At 38.9% G+C, this 14,065-nt stretch overlaps 1 protein-coding gene across 3 annotated transcripts in view; it reads right to left on the bottom strand.

Annotated features, from left to right (window-relative positions):
- Positions 1-4,798: 4,798 nt before the first annotated feature.
- FERMT2 (fermitin family member 2) overlaps positions 4,799-14,065 on the bottom strand; it is a 95,571-nt gene continuing 86,304 nt past the window's right edge. For 2 of the 3 annotated variants that reach the window (XM_034992286.1, XM_034992287.1), the window contains 5 exons: positions 11,777-11,883; positions 11,417-11,638; positions 7,922-8,046; positions 7,490-7,631; positions 5,652-6,080 (listed from right to left, as the gene is read on the bottom strand). In XM_034992286.1, coding sequence (XP_034848177.1) covers positions 5,907-6,080; positions 7,490-7,631; positions 7,922-8,046; positions 11,417-11,638; positions 11,777-11,883 — 770 coding nt within the window. In that variant the 3' untranslated portion in view covers positions 5,652-5,906. Of the gene's footprint in view, positions 6,081-7,489; positions 7,632-7,921; positions 8,047-11,416; positions 11,639-11,776; positions 11,884-14,065 lie in introns of all 3 variants that reach the window. The other variant, XM_034992285.1, reaches the window with a different exon arrangement.

Here is a 14,065-nt window from a genome sequence, read left to right as displayed (position 1 = left end):
CATGAAATAAAGGGTCTCAAATTATTTTAAGTGCTTATAATTTTTAGTAATATGAAGGCCCATGCACAAATATCAAAAGGGAAACTCAACTAGGAGTGTATGTGTGCTGGTAACTGTTTACTACGGCAATAGAGAATTTCAATGTACACATTCAGCCTGGGAAACTTTGTATTGTTTATTAAATAAAGCAGAGAAAGCAAGAGAGGAATCAGCACAGTGGAAATAAGGTCACCAGATAAGGCTTTTTTTGCTACCCTGTTTCCTGTTCTGGGTGGCTGTGCAATCCACTCTGAGAATTTCATTCCTTTTACCCAGATTGAAAATTTCCCATTTCCTGTCACTCTCTACCACCTCCCCCTTTCTTGAGTTGCCAAACCAAAGCAGTTCAAACAGATAAAGACACAGTTAATTTGTTGAAGAGCACGGAGCTTTCAGTAAACAACTTCTTCCTGGATATTGCTGTGTAGAGGTGACTGGACCCTTATCAGCAGATTAAGAATTGACCAATTTATCGTACCATGTCTGCCGGCTCTTCCTTGCCTTCTTCACAACGGCAGAGCTACAAAAAAGGGAATGACTACAGTAGCCGCAAAAACGGTTTTTGAGGGGTGGCGGGATTTTTTGAATCAGTCTACATTTTTGGAATAAAGCAGAGCACAGACGGCAGCTGTGTAGGGTTTTGCATGTAGGAAAGGCTTCAGTAAGTATCAGTGATGGTTCTGGCACAAAGGGCTGAATTCCGAAAGCCCTGTTCTCTTACAAATTATCAAAGTGGTAAAGATGTTGCCATGTTTTAAGTGGTTGGTCTAAAACCAGCAGCAGACCTTGTCAAACTTAATTATAGGGGTAGAAACAGTTATGAAAGGAACAGGATAGGAATATGTCTTAGAGAATCAAAAAAAAGTTTCGTGTGGTATTTTTTCCAGATAAATTAAGGTCAGAAACCCAGGTTGGTCTGATCCCACTACATCACTAGCTGGTAACTAATTAAAACACCTTCATGAGACTTTTTTTTCCGAGGTATGGTTGACACACATTAGTTTCAGGTGTACAACATAGTGCTCTGGCAAGTCTCTACGTCGTGCCATGCTCACCACAGGTGTGGCTGCCATCTGTCACCATACACCGCTACTAAGTACCAGTGACCGTATTCCGTATGCTGCACCCTTTATCCCCGTGATTCATCCCGTAACTGGAAGCCTGTACCTCCCACGCCCCTTCGTCCATTATGCCCATCCCTCCACCCCCCTCCCCTCTGGCAACCATCAGTTCTCTGTATTTATGGGTCTGTTTCTGCTTGCTTGTTTATTCATTGCCTTTGGTTTTTAGAGTCCACATGTAAGTGAAATCATATGGTATTTGTCATTCTCAGTCTGATTTACTTCACTAAGCATAATACCCTCTAGGTCTATCCATGCTATTGGAAATGGCAAGATGTCATCCTTTTTTATGGCTCAGTGATACTCCAGTGTGTGTGTGTGTGTGTGTGTGTGTGTACACACACATCTTCTTTATCCATTCATCTCTCGATGGACACTTTGGTTGCTTCCGTATCTTGGCTGTTGTAAATAATGCTGCAGTAAACATAAGGGTGCATGTATCTTTTAGAATTCGTGTTTTTGTTTTTGTTTTTTAAGATTTTATTTATTTATTTGACAGAGAGAGAGATGAGAGAAGGAACACAAGCAGGAGGAGTGGGAGAGGGAGAAGCAGGCTTCCCGCCGAGCAGGGAGCCCGATGTGGGGCTCGATCCCAGGACCCTGGGATCATGACCTGAGCCGAACACAGATGCTTAACAGCTGAGCCACCCAGGCACCCCGTGTTTTTGTTTTCTTTGGGTAAATACCCAATAGTGGATTTACTGGATCGTACGGGATTTCTTATTAAATTTTTGAGGACCTTCCAGTTTGCTTTCCCACCAACAGTGCATGAGAGGATTCGTTTTTCTCCAAATCCTCACCACCACTTGTTTTTTGTCTTTTTTCTTTTTTAAGATTTTATTTATTTGACAAAGAGAGAGCGCGTGCACAAGTAGGCAGAGCAGTAGGCAGAGGGAGAGGGAGAAGCAAGGAACCCGATGCGGGGCTCAATCCCAGGACCCCAGGATTATGACCTGAGCCGAAGGCAGACGCTTAACCAACTGAGCCACCCAGGCGTCCCTGTTTGTCTTCTTGAGCCTAACCGTTCTGACAGGTGTGAGATATCTCATTGTGGTTTTGATTTGCAAAGACTTTTAACATAAAAAAGGAACAAAAACTATGGTACACAGACTGCAAAAAGTATAATCTGCCACACTGTTGTTTTTTGACTTGTGTAAGAGAGCAGAGGGTCAGGTCAAGAACTGCAAGCGGCTTTTCTTCTACAAAGTTTGTGTCTCTAGGGGATGGATATGTTAACTAGATGGTAGAAATCCTTTCAGAATATATACATATATCAAATCACCACGATGTACACTTTATTTCTTTTTAAGATTTATTTGAGAGAGAGTGTGAGCAAGCATGAGCAGGAGGGGCAGAGGGAGGAGTGAGAATCTCAAGCAGACTCTGCGCTGTGTGGAGCCCAACACAGGGCTGGATCTCAGGACCCTAAGATCACGACCTGAGCCGAAACCAAGAGTGGGATGTTTAACCAATTGTGCCACCCAGGCATCCTATACTTTAAATATCTTGCAATTTTGACAGTTATACCTAGGTAAAGCTGAAAAAGAAAATAAGTTCATGTATCTAGGTCCCTGCCCTTTGAAGTTCAAGGTTGTGTAAAAAATAATTTGTGCCAAGTTAAAATTACTGATTAACTGCATCATCAGCAGGTCTCTAACTTGCTGATTTAAGAGAAATAGAGTTGGAAGAGAGCTTGGTTGGTCTCCTGGCCCCGGTGACTTCATGTTCACATGAAACTGAGTTACAAAGCAGAAACCTGAAACTGTCTCTGGAGGCTCCGGCCATGTTGTCTCCGTAGACAGACCACTACCAATGGGGTTCCTCAAGATTCGTGAAGGGTTTGTTTTTAACACTATTGGGTAGGGAGAAGGAAATCTGGGTTCTACTTCTAGCTCTACCTTGGCACTAATTATAGCTTTGTTACTTTGAACAGGTCACTTGACCTCTCTGAGTCTAGAAAATGAGGATGGATTGTGTGAATCTTTAGAAGAGATCATGTACATGAACACTCAGCATGCCTCTTAATGCATAGCTGGTGTGCAAAAACCATGTCTGTTTGCTCCATATTAAACTATGCGGAGGTTGTAAAAATTCTAAGTTGTAATAATTCCTTGATTTCTAAAATAGCCATATGCAATGAACAAATGTGTTAATTGATCCTAGGTAGAAACCATGAGGCTCAGACCTGGTCCTCAAGGGAGTAATAAATTATTAGAGGCAATAATCATAATAAGGATGATTGCTCTTTACGTTCCAAAAAGGACCAAATTCAGTAGCTGTTTACAGGAGTAAGAAAATTTGGGGCTGTGAGGAAAATTGGAAGTATTCATGGAAGAACCTTTGAGCTCTTTTAAAATTTCTAGAACGCCACAAAGATGGGATTTGGGACAGGTAGAGGAGACTGGAAGAAAGTCTGCGGAATGACACGGTGGCAGGCGAGTGCAAACTCTGTCTGGAGAATGTGGGCCGCCCAGTTTGGGAGATAAGGAGGAGAATGCAGGCTGGGACCCTGACCATGGAAGACCTCTTAGCTCCTGCCTGGGGATTTGGCTGTTATGCTGTAGTCAACCAGGGTCATCAGAACTGACATACAGCCAGGGCTGTGCTGGGGCTGAATTAATGTCGAAATCGCTAAGATGGAAAGTGGGGCAAAACTCCCAAGAAATCAGCAGAGTGGCTATGAGACTCTACGGGACTCAGGTATGCCTTCGTCTAAATATATTTCAGGGCTGGGGTCCTGGGTGGTTCAGTTGGTTAAGCGTCTGCCTTCAGCTCAGGTCATGATCTCAGAGTCCTGGGATGGAGCCCCGAGTCAAGCTCCCTGTTCAGCAGGGAGTCTGCTTCGCCCTCTCCTTCTCCCTCTGCCCTTCCCCCACTCATACGCACTCTCGCTCGCTCTCAAATAAATAAATGATTTTTACATATATATATATGTTAGGGCTTTCACCAAATGACTATACAAGTTGGTGACCTGTATTTAAGGTGAGGAAAGGGAATATATTATTTAATTTTTTTTTTTTTTTTAGTGGAAGGAGCCCTTATATTTTAGAGTGAGGTTTAGGTTTGTTAGGACCTGACCTTAGAGTACAAAGAAAAGCCATAGAGAATGTGATCCGAGCTTTGCTTCTAGAGGCTTTGGCATCGTGGCAGGCACAGGACAAGGACCTGAATTCAGGTGTTAGTGATAACAATGACAAAGTTTGCCTGAGGGAAAAATGAACAAGACTTGGCCTGATTAAATGCCAGAGCTAAAGGAGAAAGTCCAGGACTGCTGTTTTGTGGTGGAATGAGGATGTAATAGCACTAACAACGGAATAAATTCATACATGTGAGTTGTGGTTTTTTAGACCAGGAGTCAGTTTGCAGTTCAAACCAATTTGGCCCAAGTCAACAATGTCTGTTCAACTGTCGTATTTCTGTTTATATTTCGAATATTTAAATATTATGCAGTTCATTTTTAAGTAGCAGAAAAAGTGAGGGGGTGGAAGACTCTATCCTAGAGATTAAGTATCACTACCTGGTGATACTCTGGAATACCAGCAAGCTGTCCTCATAACGCAAGGTATAGGCAAAAGTTCATTTCATCAGATAATTAGTATGTAAACAGTAAAGACAAGAAGTACAAAAAGAAACATAAATAAAAGATTTTGCTTTTATTTAAAATAAAATGCATTTATACAGTCTTTAAACCATGGATTATTGGACAATACTGGTAATCCACCCCTCCCGGCATCCTTTTGGGTTGTGTGAGCTAGGAATTTTCTGACTAGCACCAATGCGGACTGTAACAGCGCAGCGGACGAGAACATGGCCAGTCCAGGCATTAGAGTTAAGGACACTGTGGCAAATCATGACTATAATGAAGTCATTCTTAATTTAGCAGGTATGAAAACTGCACATTAATTGTATTTTTAAAAGCATTTAATTAATGCAAAGATGCTACATCTAAGGCATTTGCTAGCTGTGAGTAGTTTTTTAAAAAAACTGTACAATTTTATAAAATTTGTGTTTGTACATTAGTTACACAAAATGCATACTTCATAGACCTTTACTTCATATTGTAATGCAAAAGTTGCATATTTTAGGCAGACAGTGAATATGCTGGTGAATACTAAAAGTGTTGTAATACAATAGGGTGTAAAAATAAAAACACAAGACAATATACATACATGCTTCTTCAAGGACAAAAACAAACCAAGCCTAACAGACTGATAGCATTTTCCTTCAAGGTCAAACAATGACATTATTAAATATCAGGCATCTTTCGCAGGCCTGATTTATTTGGGGGTGGGAGTGGGGGATGGAGAATCAATGGCTACCAGAAGTAGGTATTTTTAAAACACAAGATCAAATTAAACATACATTAAAACACATGCATTAAACATGATAAATAGACTTCATATAGTTTAAGCCCTGGATAGCTTTAAAGTAGATGGCTTAAGTTTCTTGGTTTGGCTAGCTTAAATTAAATCAGTGATTTTTTGCTCCTGACTTGCCCACTACTTTAGTTTTCAATTCATGGCCCTAAGGAATGTGTGCCATATTCAAGTCCATATATTGTATCATGATAGCAGATTAATAGTCGTGCTTGTTAGTGCACTTATTAACTGGTCTGGTAAGGCAAAAAAGTTTTCATGATAAAATGATAAATTTCAAGCTTACTTTATTAAGCAGCATATAACAACCAACAGCTTTCAAAGTTAAATATTGTTATGGCCATGGAGTTTCATTACACAGTATCTCTATTCACACCCAACCACTGGTAAGTTTGTAGAACATCTCTTCATCTAAACTCTCATTTTGGTCTTTTGCACGTGTTGAGAGAAATATGTAGCCACCGATGAATTCATGAACCACTTTGCAATCTACTTCAGTACAAATGAAGGACAATCGTACTTCATCTGCAAACTCTACCGTGACCTGGAACAAAGACCCAAGAACTGTCAGTCAGTCCCAGGAGAACTCCGTATGGTAGTGTTCTATTTAAAGTCTGCCCTCTCACAGAGTATTTGTTGATCCTCAATTTTTTTTTTAAATCCTAAACTTAATAATGCCTTCAATTCCAAAAGAATTAAGTTTATTAGCCCCTCCACCACTCCTTTTTAGTTTTCATGTTCTGAAAAGACTGAATGCAAGGGGTTTAGGTCATTATGTTCCCAATGGTCTCTGGTGATTCAATTAATGAGGTCTCTCTTCAAGGCCTGGGAGAAAACCTACTTCCTGCATTTAATTTAATATTTGCTCTAGATATTTAACCTTTAGGTATCATGTTTGAATACAGTAGCCCTCCCTTATCCATGGGGACTATATTTCTAGACCCCCAGTGGATGCCTGAAACTGTGGATAGTACTGAACCCTATATATACTATGCTTTTTTCCCTTTACATACATATCTATGATAAAGTTTATCAATTAGATACTATAAGAGATTAACAATAATAAAACAGAATTATAACAATATACTATAATCAAAGTTATGTGAATATGGTCTCTCTCAACATATCTTATTGTACTGTACTCACCCTTGTGATAATGGGAAATGATAAAATGCCCACGTGATGGGATGAAGGTGAAGCACACAGCAGACACTGTGACGTAGTGTTAGGCTACTATGGACCTTCTAACAATACGTCAGGAGGATGGGTCATCTGCTTCTGGACCGTGGTTACCACAGATAAGGAGAGATACTACTGTATTTCAGAAATATGAGATTCTATGCAGTAAGAGAAACTGATACAACAAACCTAATGATCTCAAAACCCATGGCTTATCAGTAGAAGACTGCTTATTTTAAATGCTATTCCTTGTACTCCAAGGCTAGGGGCAGCATGATATGTAGGAGTAGCTGTGCCAGGTTTGACGCCCTGAGCGTCTGAGTTTGAATTCTGACCCTGTGACCAAGTGTGTGGTTATGGCAATCATGGCTGTCAGGCCTCTAAGTCTGAGTGTCCTCCTTTGTAAAGGAGGGCCAATCCAACCACCCCAGCAGGCTGTGGTGAGCTGAGAAATAGGGTATGAATGTAACAACATCTAGCATCAGCACTGGTGCAAGGGAGGCCCTCAATAAACAGTAGCTGCTACCATGACTGACAGGGGTGTACCATTTCCAGAAAACCAGCTTCTAAGCAGATCCTTATGTTCTTAGAATTCTAATAACTGGGCTAGTTATGAAGTGGACCAGTTTAATTGGGAAATGAATAACCACCAGGTTTTATACTTTAAGAGGTGATGATACAAATAATCTACAGAATTTATCAGCCTTTTTATTCTTAACTGACTAATTCTTAGCAGAAGGGCTCTACATGCACTCAAGTTAACACTGAGCTTACCATTTTTATTTCCCAGTTTACGTTCCACTGTTTCATGTTACTGAAACGCCATGTTTTAATTGCGTCTCCTGTGCTGGCATCCATCCTAATCAGTCTGTTGTATGCAATCCCAATAAGTTCTTCTTTTTTTCCTCCCTGGAACCTACAGTATTAAAAACATACAAAATGTTTAAAAACATGTTGGTGGGAGTGGGAGGACATGCTGCTCTGGTTTTCTTTTAAGATGTGCACTTTAAAAAAAAAAAATGGTATCTTCACATAAGTAAAAATAGAAATCATTTTGAATTTTTAATGTAAAAATTACAAGTATAGAAAATAGGTTTCAAATTGCTCAATAGATCTCAGTAGGTACTTTAAATGTTTAACTGAAGTAGATTAAGTAAAAAGGAACAGATTAAGATTTATACACAAGTGTTTAGGAGAACCACTGACCTTGCAATAAAGTGTGTGATGCCAAATTCTGGTAACGACTGCCAAGCTTGAATAAACCTCATCTTGGCTTCAATTAGACTCATCTGAGCTACATTCTGATGGGCCTCCAAGATTCTTGCTGTTATCTAAACATGATTAAACACCACCTTTACCATCAGACAATATTCTTTCATGGGAGGATCAAGACAAAAAGTAAAAAACTGAATTATGTGCCCCACCCTACAATCACGTATTGTTAAGAGTTGGAATTGGGAAATTTCTACAGCTACATTTGGGAATTTCAGTAAAATGATGACTCTTCAAAATAAACCTTGATATATTTCTTCATTAATGTCCGTTTCCATATATCCAGAAACAAGAAGTACAGTTAGGAGTACGTAACTGCCACGCTGGAGAGACATTCCAAGTATACACACACATGTCACTGCTTTCATAAAAGGGCCTGTTCTAATCCTCTACATGATATGAGTTTTAAACTGAGCACCAAGACACAATTATCAGAGTGAGTACCTGGAACATAAATTTCTAGCAGGAATATTAGCACCTTTAAATTAGTACTTGAAACCACCATAATAATTTAAAATTTTTCCTAAAGGAATCATCAGAAAAGTTAACTTTTAATTTAAATTATACTCCCTCTGGGATGATTACTCCCACAGAGTGGAAGGAAATTAATCCGTAAGAGGGGATTGTGGCTAGGGCTTTCAATATTTTATGTATTTTTCTTTTTTTTTGGTAAATATGGAGAACTTACCAAATCTCTTATATAGCCTGGCTGTAGATGGCAATGCGAAGAAAGAAAAAGGAAGCAGAAAGACAAAAAAAGGCAATCAGAAAAATGGCAATGAAGCAAAGAAAAAGTTGCGGTAACCTGCAAACCAAAATTCCAGCCAAAAACCATGCAAAAAAAATTACTTTAGGTGGAAACCAAGCAAAGTAAATGCAAGCATGAAAATGAAAACAAGGAAGCAGCGATTACTTTCCATTTAGGATACTGAGAAATACTTCCAACATTATTTTAAGATTGTTAAGTGTTACTAAAATTATGGGTAGAGAATTTGTAGGGAAAAATAAAGAGCAAATACCCTTTTCCCTGCTCATTTACCAGGTTCTTACTGGTTAGGGTAGGACTAATGATTTTAGTAGCAAAATCAAAATTAATATTCAAAAACCTTTAATGTTTTGAGATTGAGTCCAATAATATGACCCATGCACCGCTTTTCAGAAATAAGCTGAAGGTATAAAGTAAGTGCAGTGACCATACTGTTTCTTTATTTACAAGAGAAAAGCAAACCCCTCAATTACCATCTGTTTTTTGCATCCTTTTTCCTGGAAGGGAAAATGAAGAGATGCTATACACTACACTAGGAATGGAGGTTGTACACATATTAGTCTATTTCAATTTGTATTCACATGGGTAAAACAGGGAACAATTCTTCTTTAAAATGTAAAAATCCGGTTTGGGAGTCATAGTCACGTTAAGATATATATAGCAAGTTTAAATAATATGTAGTTTTGGGGATTTAAAGTAGATTAAATATAACAATCTCTATTGATGGGCCCTGGTAGGAATGAAAGAGCCCATGGCCCGCATCTCTTCCTACTGGACTCCTGAATGCCACTGTATTAGATAGCTTAACGATTACTAAGCACTACATCCAATGACTAGTACAGCACCTGACACACAATAGCAACTATACTTCTGCCTGTCAGCACTTCCTAGGTCTCTACTTTCTGGGAACAACTTATAAATCTAGTCAGGGAAGGGAGAATTAGGAAAGATTATGCATTTGGTAAGAGGCCAACATGGAAGACAAGGCTGGAAGGATCCTTAACCATGGACCACACACATACTGCCATCCTGCCAGTTAAAGACAGTCAAATATTCACTGTTTTTGTCCGCAAGAGAATTTTCACTTGACAATCTAGCTGAGAAATCAGGGATAGAAAACTATCTTTTTTAAAAAGTGAAAATTATCACTTGAAAGGCTTCTGAGAAAACAACTCAGTACCTCTGACAACTAAACCAACATTTGGCAATATTCACAGTTACATTTTAAGATCTCTTTTTCCTGATACCTGACAGTGAAATGGTAAGCTTGCTAAGGTCTGAAATTCTTCCTTGCCTTCCGAAGGCAAATGAATCCACTTTCAGAAACAAGTTTTTTTTTTTTAACAAGTAATTTTTAGGGATGCCTGGGTGGCTCAGATGGTTAAGCGTCTGCCTTCGGCTCAGGTCACGATCCCAGGATCCTGGGATCGAGTCCCGCATCGGGCTCCCTGCTCGGCGGGAAGCCTGCTTCTCCCTCTGCCACTGCCTCTCTCTATCTCTCTCTCTGACTCTCATGAATAAATAAATAAAAAAAAAAAAAAGAAAGAAAGAACAAGTAATTTTTAAATGAAATAATTAAGAATAAAAAAAAATGAAATTAGTACTTGATTCACTTTCCCTTTTTAACTTACAATCTACATTCCACAAAGCTCCCCAGGGCAGCATTTCCTCCATTCCTTACTACTCCCACATCATAGGACTGTGGGATAAACAATTTCCATGTAGCTTACACAACCTCTGAAACTTAAAGACAAATACTTGGTGACTAAAACTTCTGAATATTTATTTTTAGCTAAGTGATATCAGACCCATATGATAAACATTATATTTAAAGTTAAGAATTAATAAGCGTTCTGGGTATTTCATTGGGCCCTTTCAGTAATGTTTTAAAATTATTCTTTAACAGAGATAAAAATGAAACTACATAGAAATGAAATATTTATTTGAAAGGTCTTCTTCACCCCCCACCTCAGACTGAAGCCTTTGCCTTTTACGGCATGATGTTTGGTGTAGCGAATACTGGGGGCTATCCCAAGTGAAATTCCCCTGCAAAGAACCTTTTATGTTGTACCAAAGAACCATTTTCCTAAATAGCAATCCTTTTATGGTATTAATTTCCAGGAAAGGAATTCTAAACAGAGTGAACAAAAGCAGTGAAATTTCAATGAAAATTTACCAAACTCTGTCACATCATGTACATCTTGGTTTAGGTTCTTTACTGTTAAGAAAAAACAATGTTGAACTATAGACTATTTCCACCCTTACAAAGTTTATTTCCGAAGCTGAAAAAGTCAATTTCGACAGCAAGAAGAGTTGTTATAGATTTTGTTGGGAAATGCTGGCTGTGCTTTATACCCACACTTCATTATATAAGGAGTAAAACCCAAAGCATCCACACTGAAAGAACACCCCATTCACAGGGTGGTTTCCTTAGGTTGTTGCGAGTAAATATGCTTCCAACATCTTACCTCCTTATCTGTCCTATGAAAATGAGAAACATTTTTTTAAATGACCAATTTATATCTGCAGCCTATTTTATACTCTGGCCACCGGATATGAAATTAAGATTAAAAGTTTTGTATAAGAGGGGAAACTAAATTTAAAGTATGTACATAAAATCATAAAACCAGAAGAAAAGAGGTGAAGTAAAATGAATCAAATACCTGCTTGTTCTTGTACTTTTTTAGATAGCGAGGGGACACCAAACATTCAGGATTTATATCAGTTGTGATCTGCTCTGGTATTAACTGAGGATCTGGGTTTAAATGTTGCATCTTCAGAAAGGAAAGAATATTTTGAACTTCTAAGTTATACGAACTGTCTGCCATGGTCTTGCCTTTGGAGGCTAATCTGCAGGCTGCCATCCAGTGTGCATACTGCTTTTCCTGTTGAAAAGAAACACTAAAATATGAAATGTATCACATGACGGGTCCCTTTGAGTATAAAACGTAAGGATGACTGGTCTACTCATACTAAGGAATCAAAGAAAAATTGAGGTTTTTATTTTTAATCGGAAAACTTACATTGTCACAACGAAGCCAGATTTCATTCATGCCTTCTGCAACTGGAATCAGGAGTTTAATGTTAAATTTTTGCCCTGAAATGTTTACATCTGGGGTAACTTCACATCCTATAATAAAGAAAGTATTAAAATGGTCAAATTTACTTTTAAGAAATCCCAAGCCAATACAGGCAGCCCTCATTTTATGGTATCTTAACATGCTGAATTTTGCTGTTTCCGGAAGAAGTTTTTCTGCCCAATAACTTTGAGGTGGAGCAGAGAGTCACATCTAATAGTTTGTGGCCTTCATAAAACTTGACTGAAAAGGGAAGGAAAGGGTACTATTAAAAAGGATATTACCCCAAAACACCATCCCACATTGTGGGGTTTTTTTTTTAAGATTTGTTTGAAAGAGAGAGAGAGAGCCCGACACAACCTGAGATCATGACCCAAGCTGAAACCAAGAGTTGGATGCTCAACCAACTGAGCCGCCCAGGTGCCCAAATACTGTTTTAATATCATTCAGTTCCTTGAACCTTAAATTATTTGGGGTTTTTACGTTTCTAAATGTATAGGGGTATTAAAGCATCTTTCTGTAATTCAATTCTAACTTAAAAAAAGTCATCTTATCAAATCAAAACACATTAAGTAATCTCTCTACCCAACATGGGGCTGGAACTCATGACCCCATGCGCTACCAGCCAGGTGCCCCAAGAATAAATAACTTTTATGATGCCTTTAAAAAAAGAAAAGGTACTGTGTGTGTGGGATTCCTAGTTTGAGCTGGGGTCCTATATGGGAGTCTCCTCAGGGCCCTCCTATGCCTCCATGGAAGGAAGAAGCCTAATGGCACAGGGGGAGGGGAGAGGAGAAGAGGGGAGGGAAAACACAGGCTTTCCTGATCCAACTGGATGCTCCTACGCACATGCCTCTTTCCCAAATTCCAGTGCTGGAGCACTTAAATATTCACACTTACAAATACTTCGATTCAGAGGGTGAGCATCTGCACAAAAATGGTTTCTTTAAAACCGTAATTCCTTCATAGATAGGACTCAATACGTAAGTTAACTTTATGCGCAGTTATTTTAGGAGCACATCTACTACAGAAGGTAATGTACACTTACATACTGGGGAAGTCAGCATGAAAATAACTGATATTCAGAACTTTACTGTCAAGTTTTCAGCAACACATAGATTTATGGGCTTACAAAATCCATGTAATCAACTCGGTTAAGCATTAGCTAGTAGCTTTAGATGGACTGAACATATACTCAGTTAGATGGTGGGATAATGGCTGTCATAAACAAGTAGTAACTGGTGTAATACAGTGGAGTGGAGCTCTGCCATCTGATTTAGGTTCCACACCTTTCTCTGTCACTTCATAATTATTGCCAATTTATTTAACATCTCTCCCCAAATTTCCCAACCTTAAACTCTACCTCACTGGAATGCTATAAGGACAAAAAGATAATGTACATGTCAAGCTCTTTAAAGGGCATTCCAGTTGTCACCCTCAATATGTCTCAGGACCATCAAGTAGGCTTGTAAACTGTTAGGGCCTGTGGTCTCCTTGCTCTTTGTACTTGAGCAAATTTCTCTGCACAGAGAGTATAAGAAACAAGATAATAAACCTCTATATATCCACCACATAAAAAGGACAAATTTTAAAACTGAAGTATCATATTAAAAGAAACAACATTTTAGATAAATGGGAGGTCTTCTCTCCAGAAGCAACTCCTATCATGAATTTGGTGGACTTTCTCCCCCTTGCTTTCTTTTAAAAATATTAGCTACAGCATTTAACTCTTTCTGTGCAAGTATTACAAACTATCGGTAAGTTGTGTGGCAATGCATTTAATCTGCAAAGTTAAAGAGATGTTTGGGGGCGCCTGGGTGGCTCAGTCATTAAGCGTCTGCCTTTGGCTCAGATCATGATCCCAGGGTCCTGGGATCGAGCCCCATATCGGGCTCCCTGCTTGGCAGGAAGCCTGCTTCTCCCTCTCCTACTCCCCCTACTTGTGTTCCCTCTCTCGCTGTGTCTCTCTGTCAAATAAATAAAATCTTAAAAAAACACACACAAAAAAACACAAAGAGATGTTTGAAGATACGCGATCTTCTACGGACTTCATTAATCATTCAAGTGGATTTAAACTATACAATCCCATAATAATTAGGCCTCTTTTAAAAATAAAATATTGGGGTACCTGGCTGACTCAACTGGAGGAATGTGTGACTCTTGATCTCAGGGTCTTGAGTTTGAGCTCCGTGTTGGGTGCGAAGATTGTTTTAAATAAATAAACTTTTTAAAAAA

The sequence above is a fragment of the Mirounga leonina genome, unplaced genomic scaffold (genome assembly GCF_011800145.1).
Source record: "Mirounga leonina isolate KUSES-001 unplaced genomic scaffold, KU_Mleo_1.0 Mir_82, whole genome shotgun sequence".
NCBI classification, from domain to species: Eukaryota; Metazoa; Chordata; class Mammalia; order Carnivora; family Phocidae; genus Mirounga; species Mirounga leonina.
The sequence above is the reverse complement of the archived record's forward strand: the minus strand, read 5'-3'. Positions and strand labels throughout refer to the sequence as shown.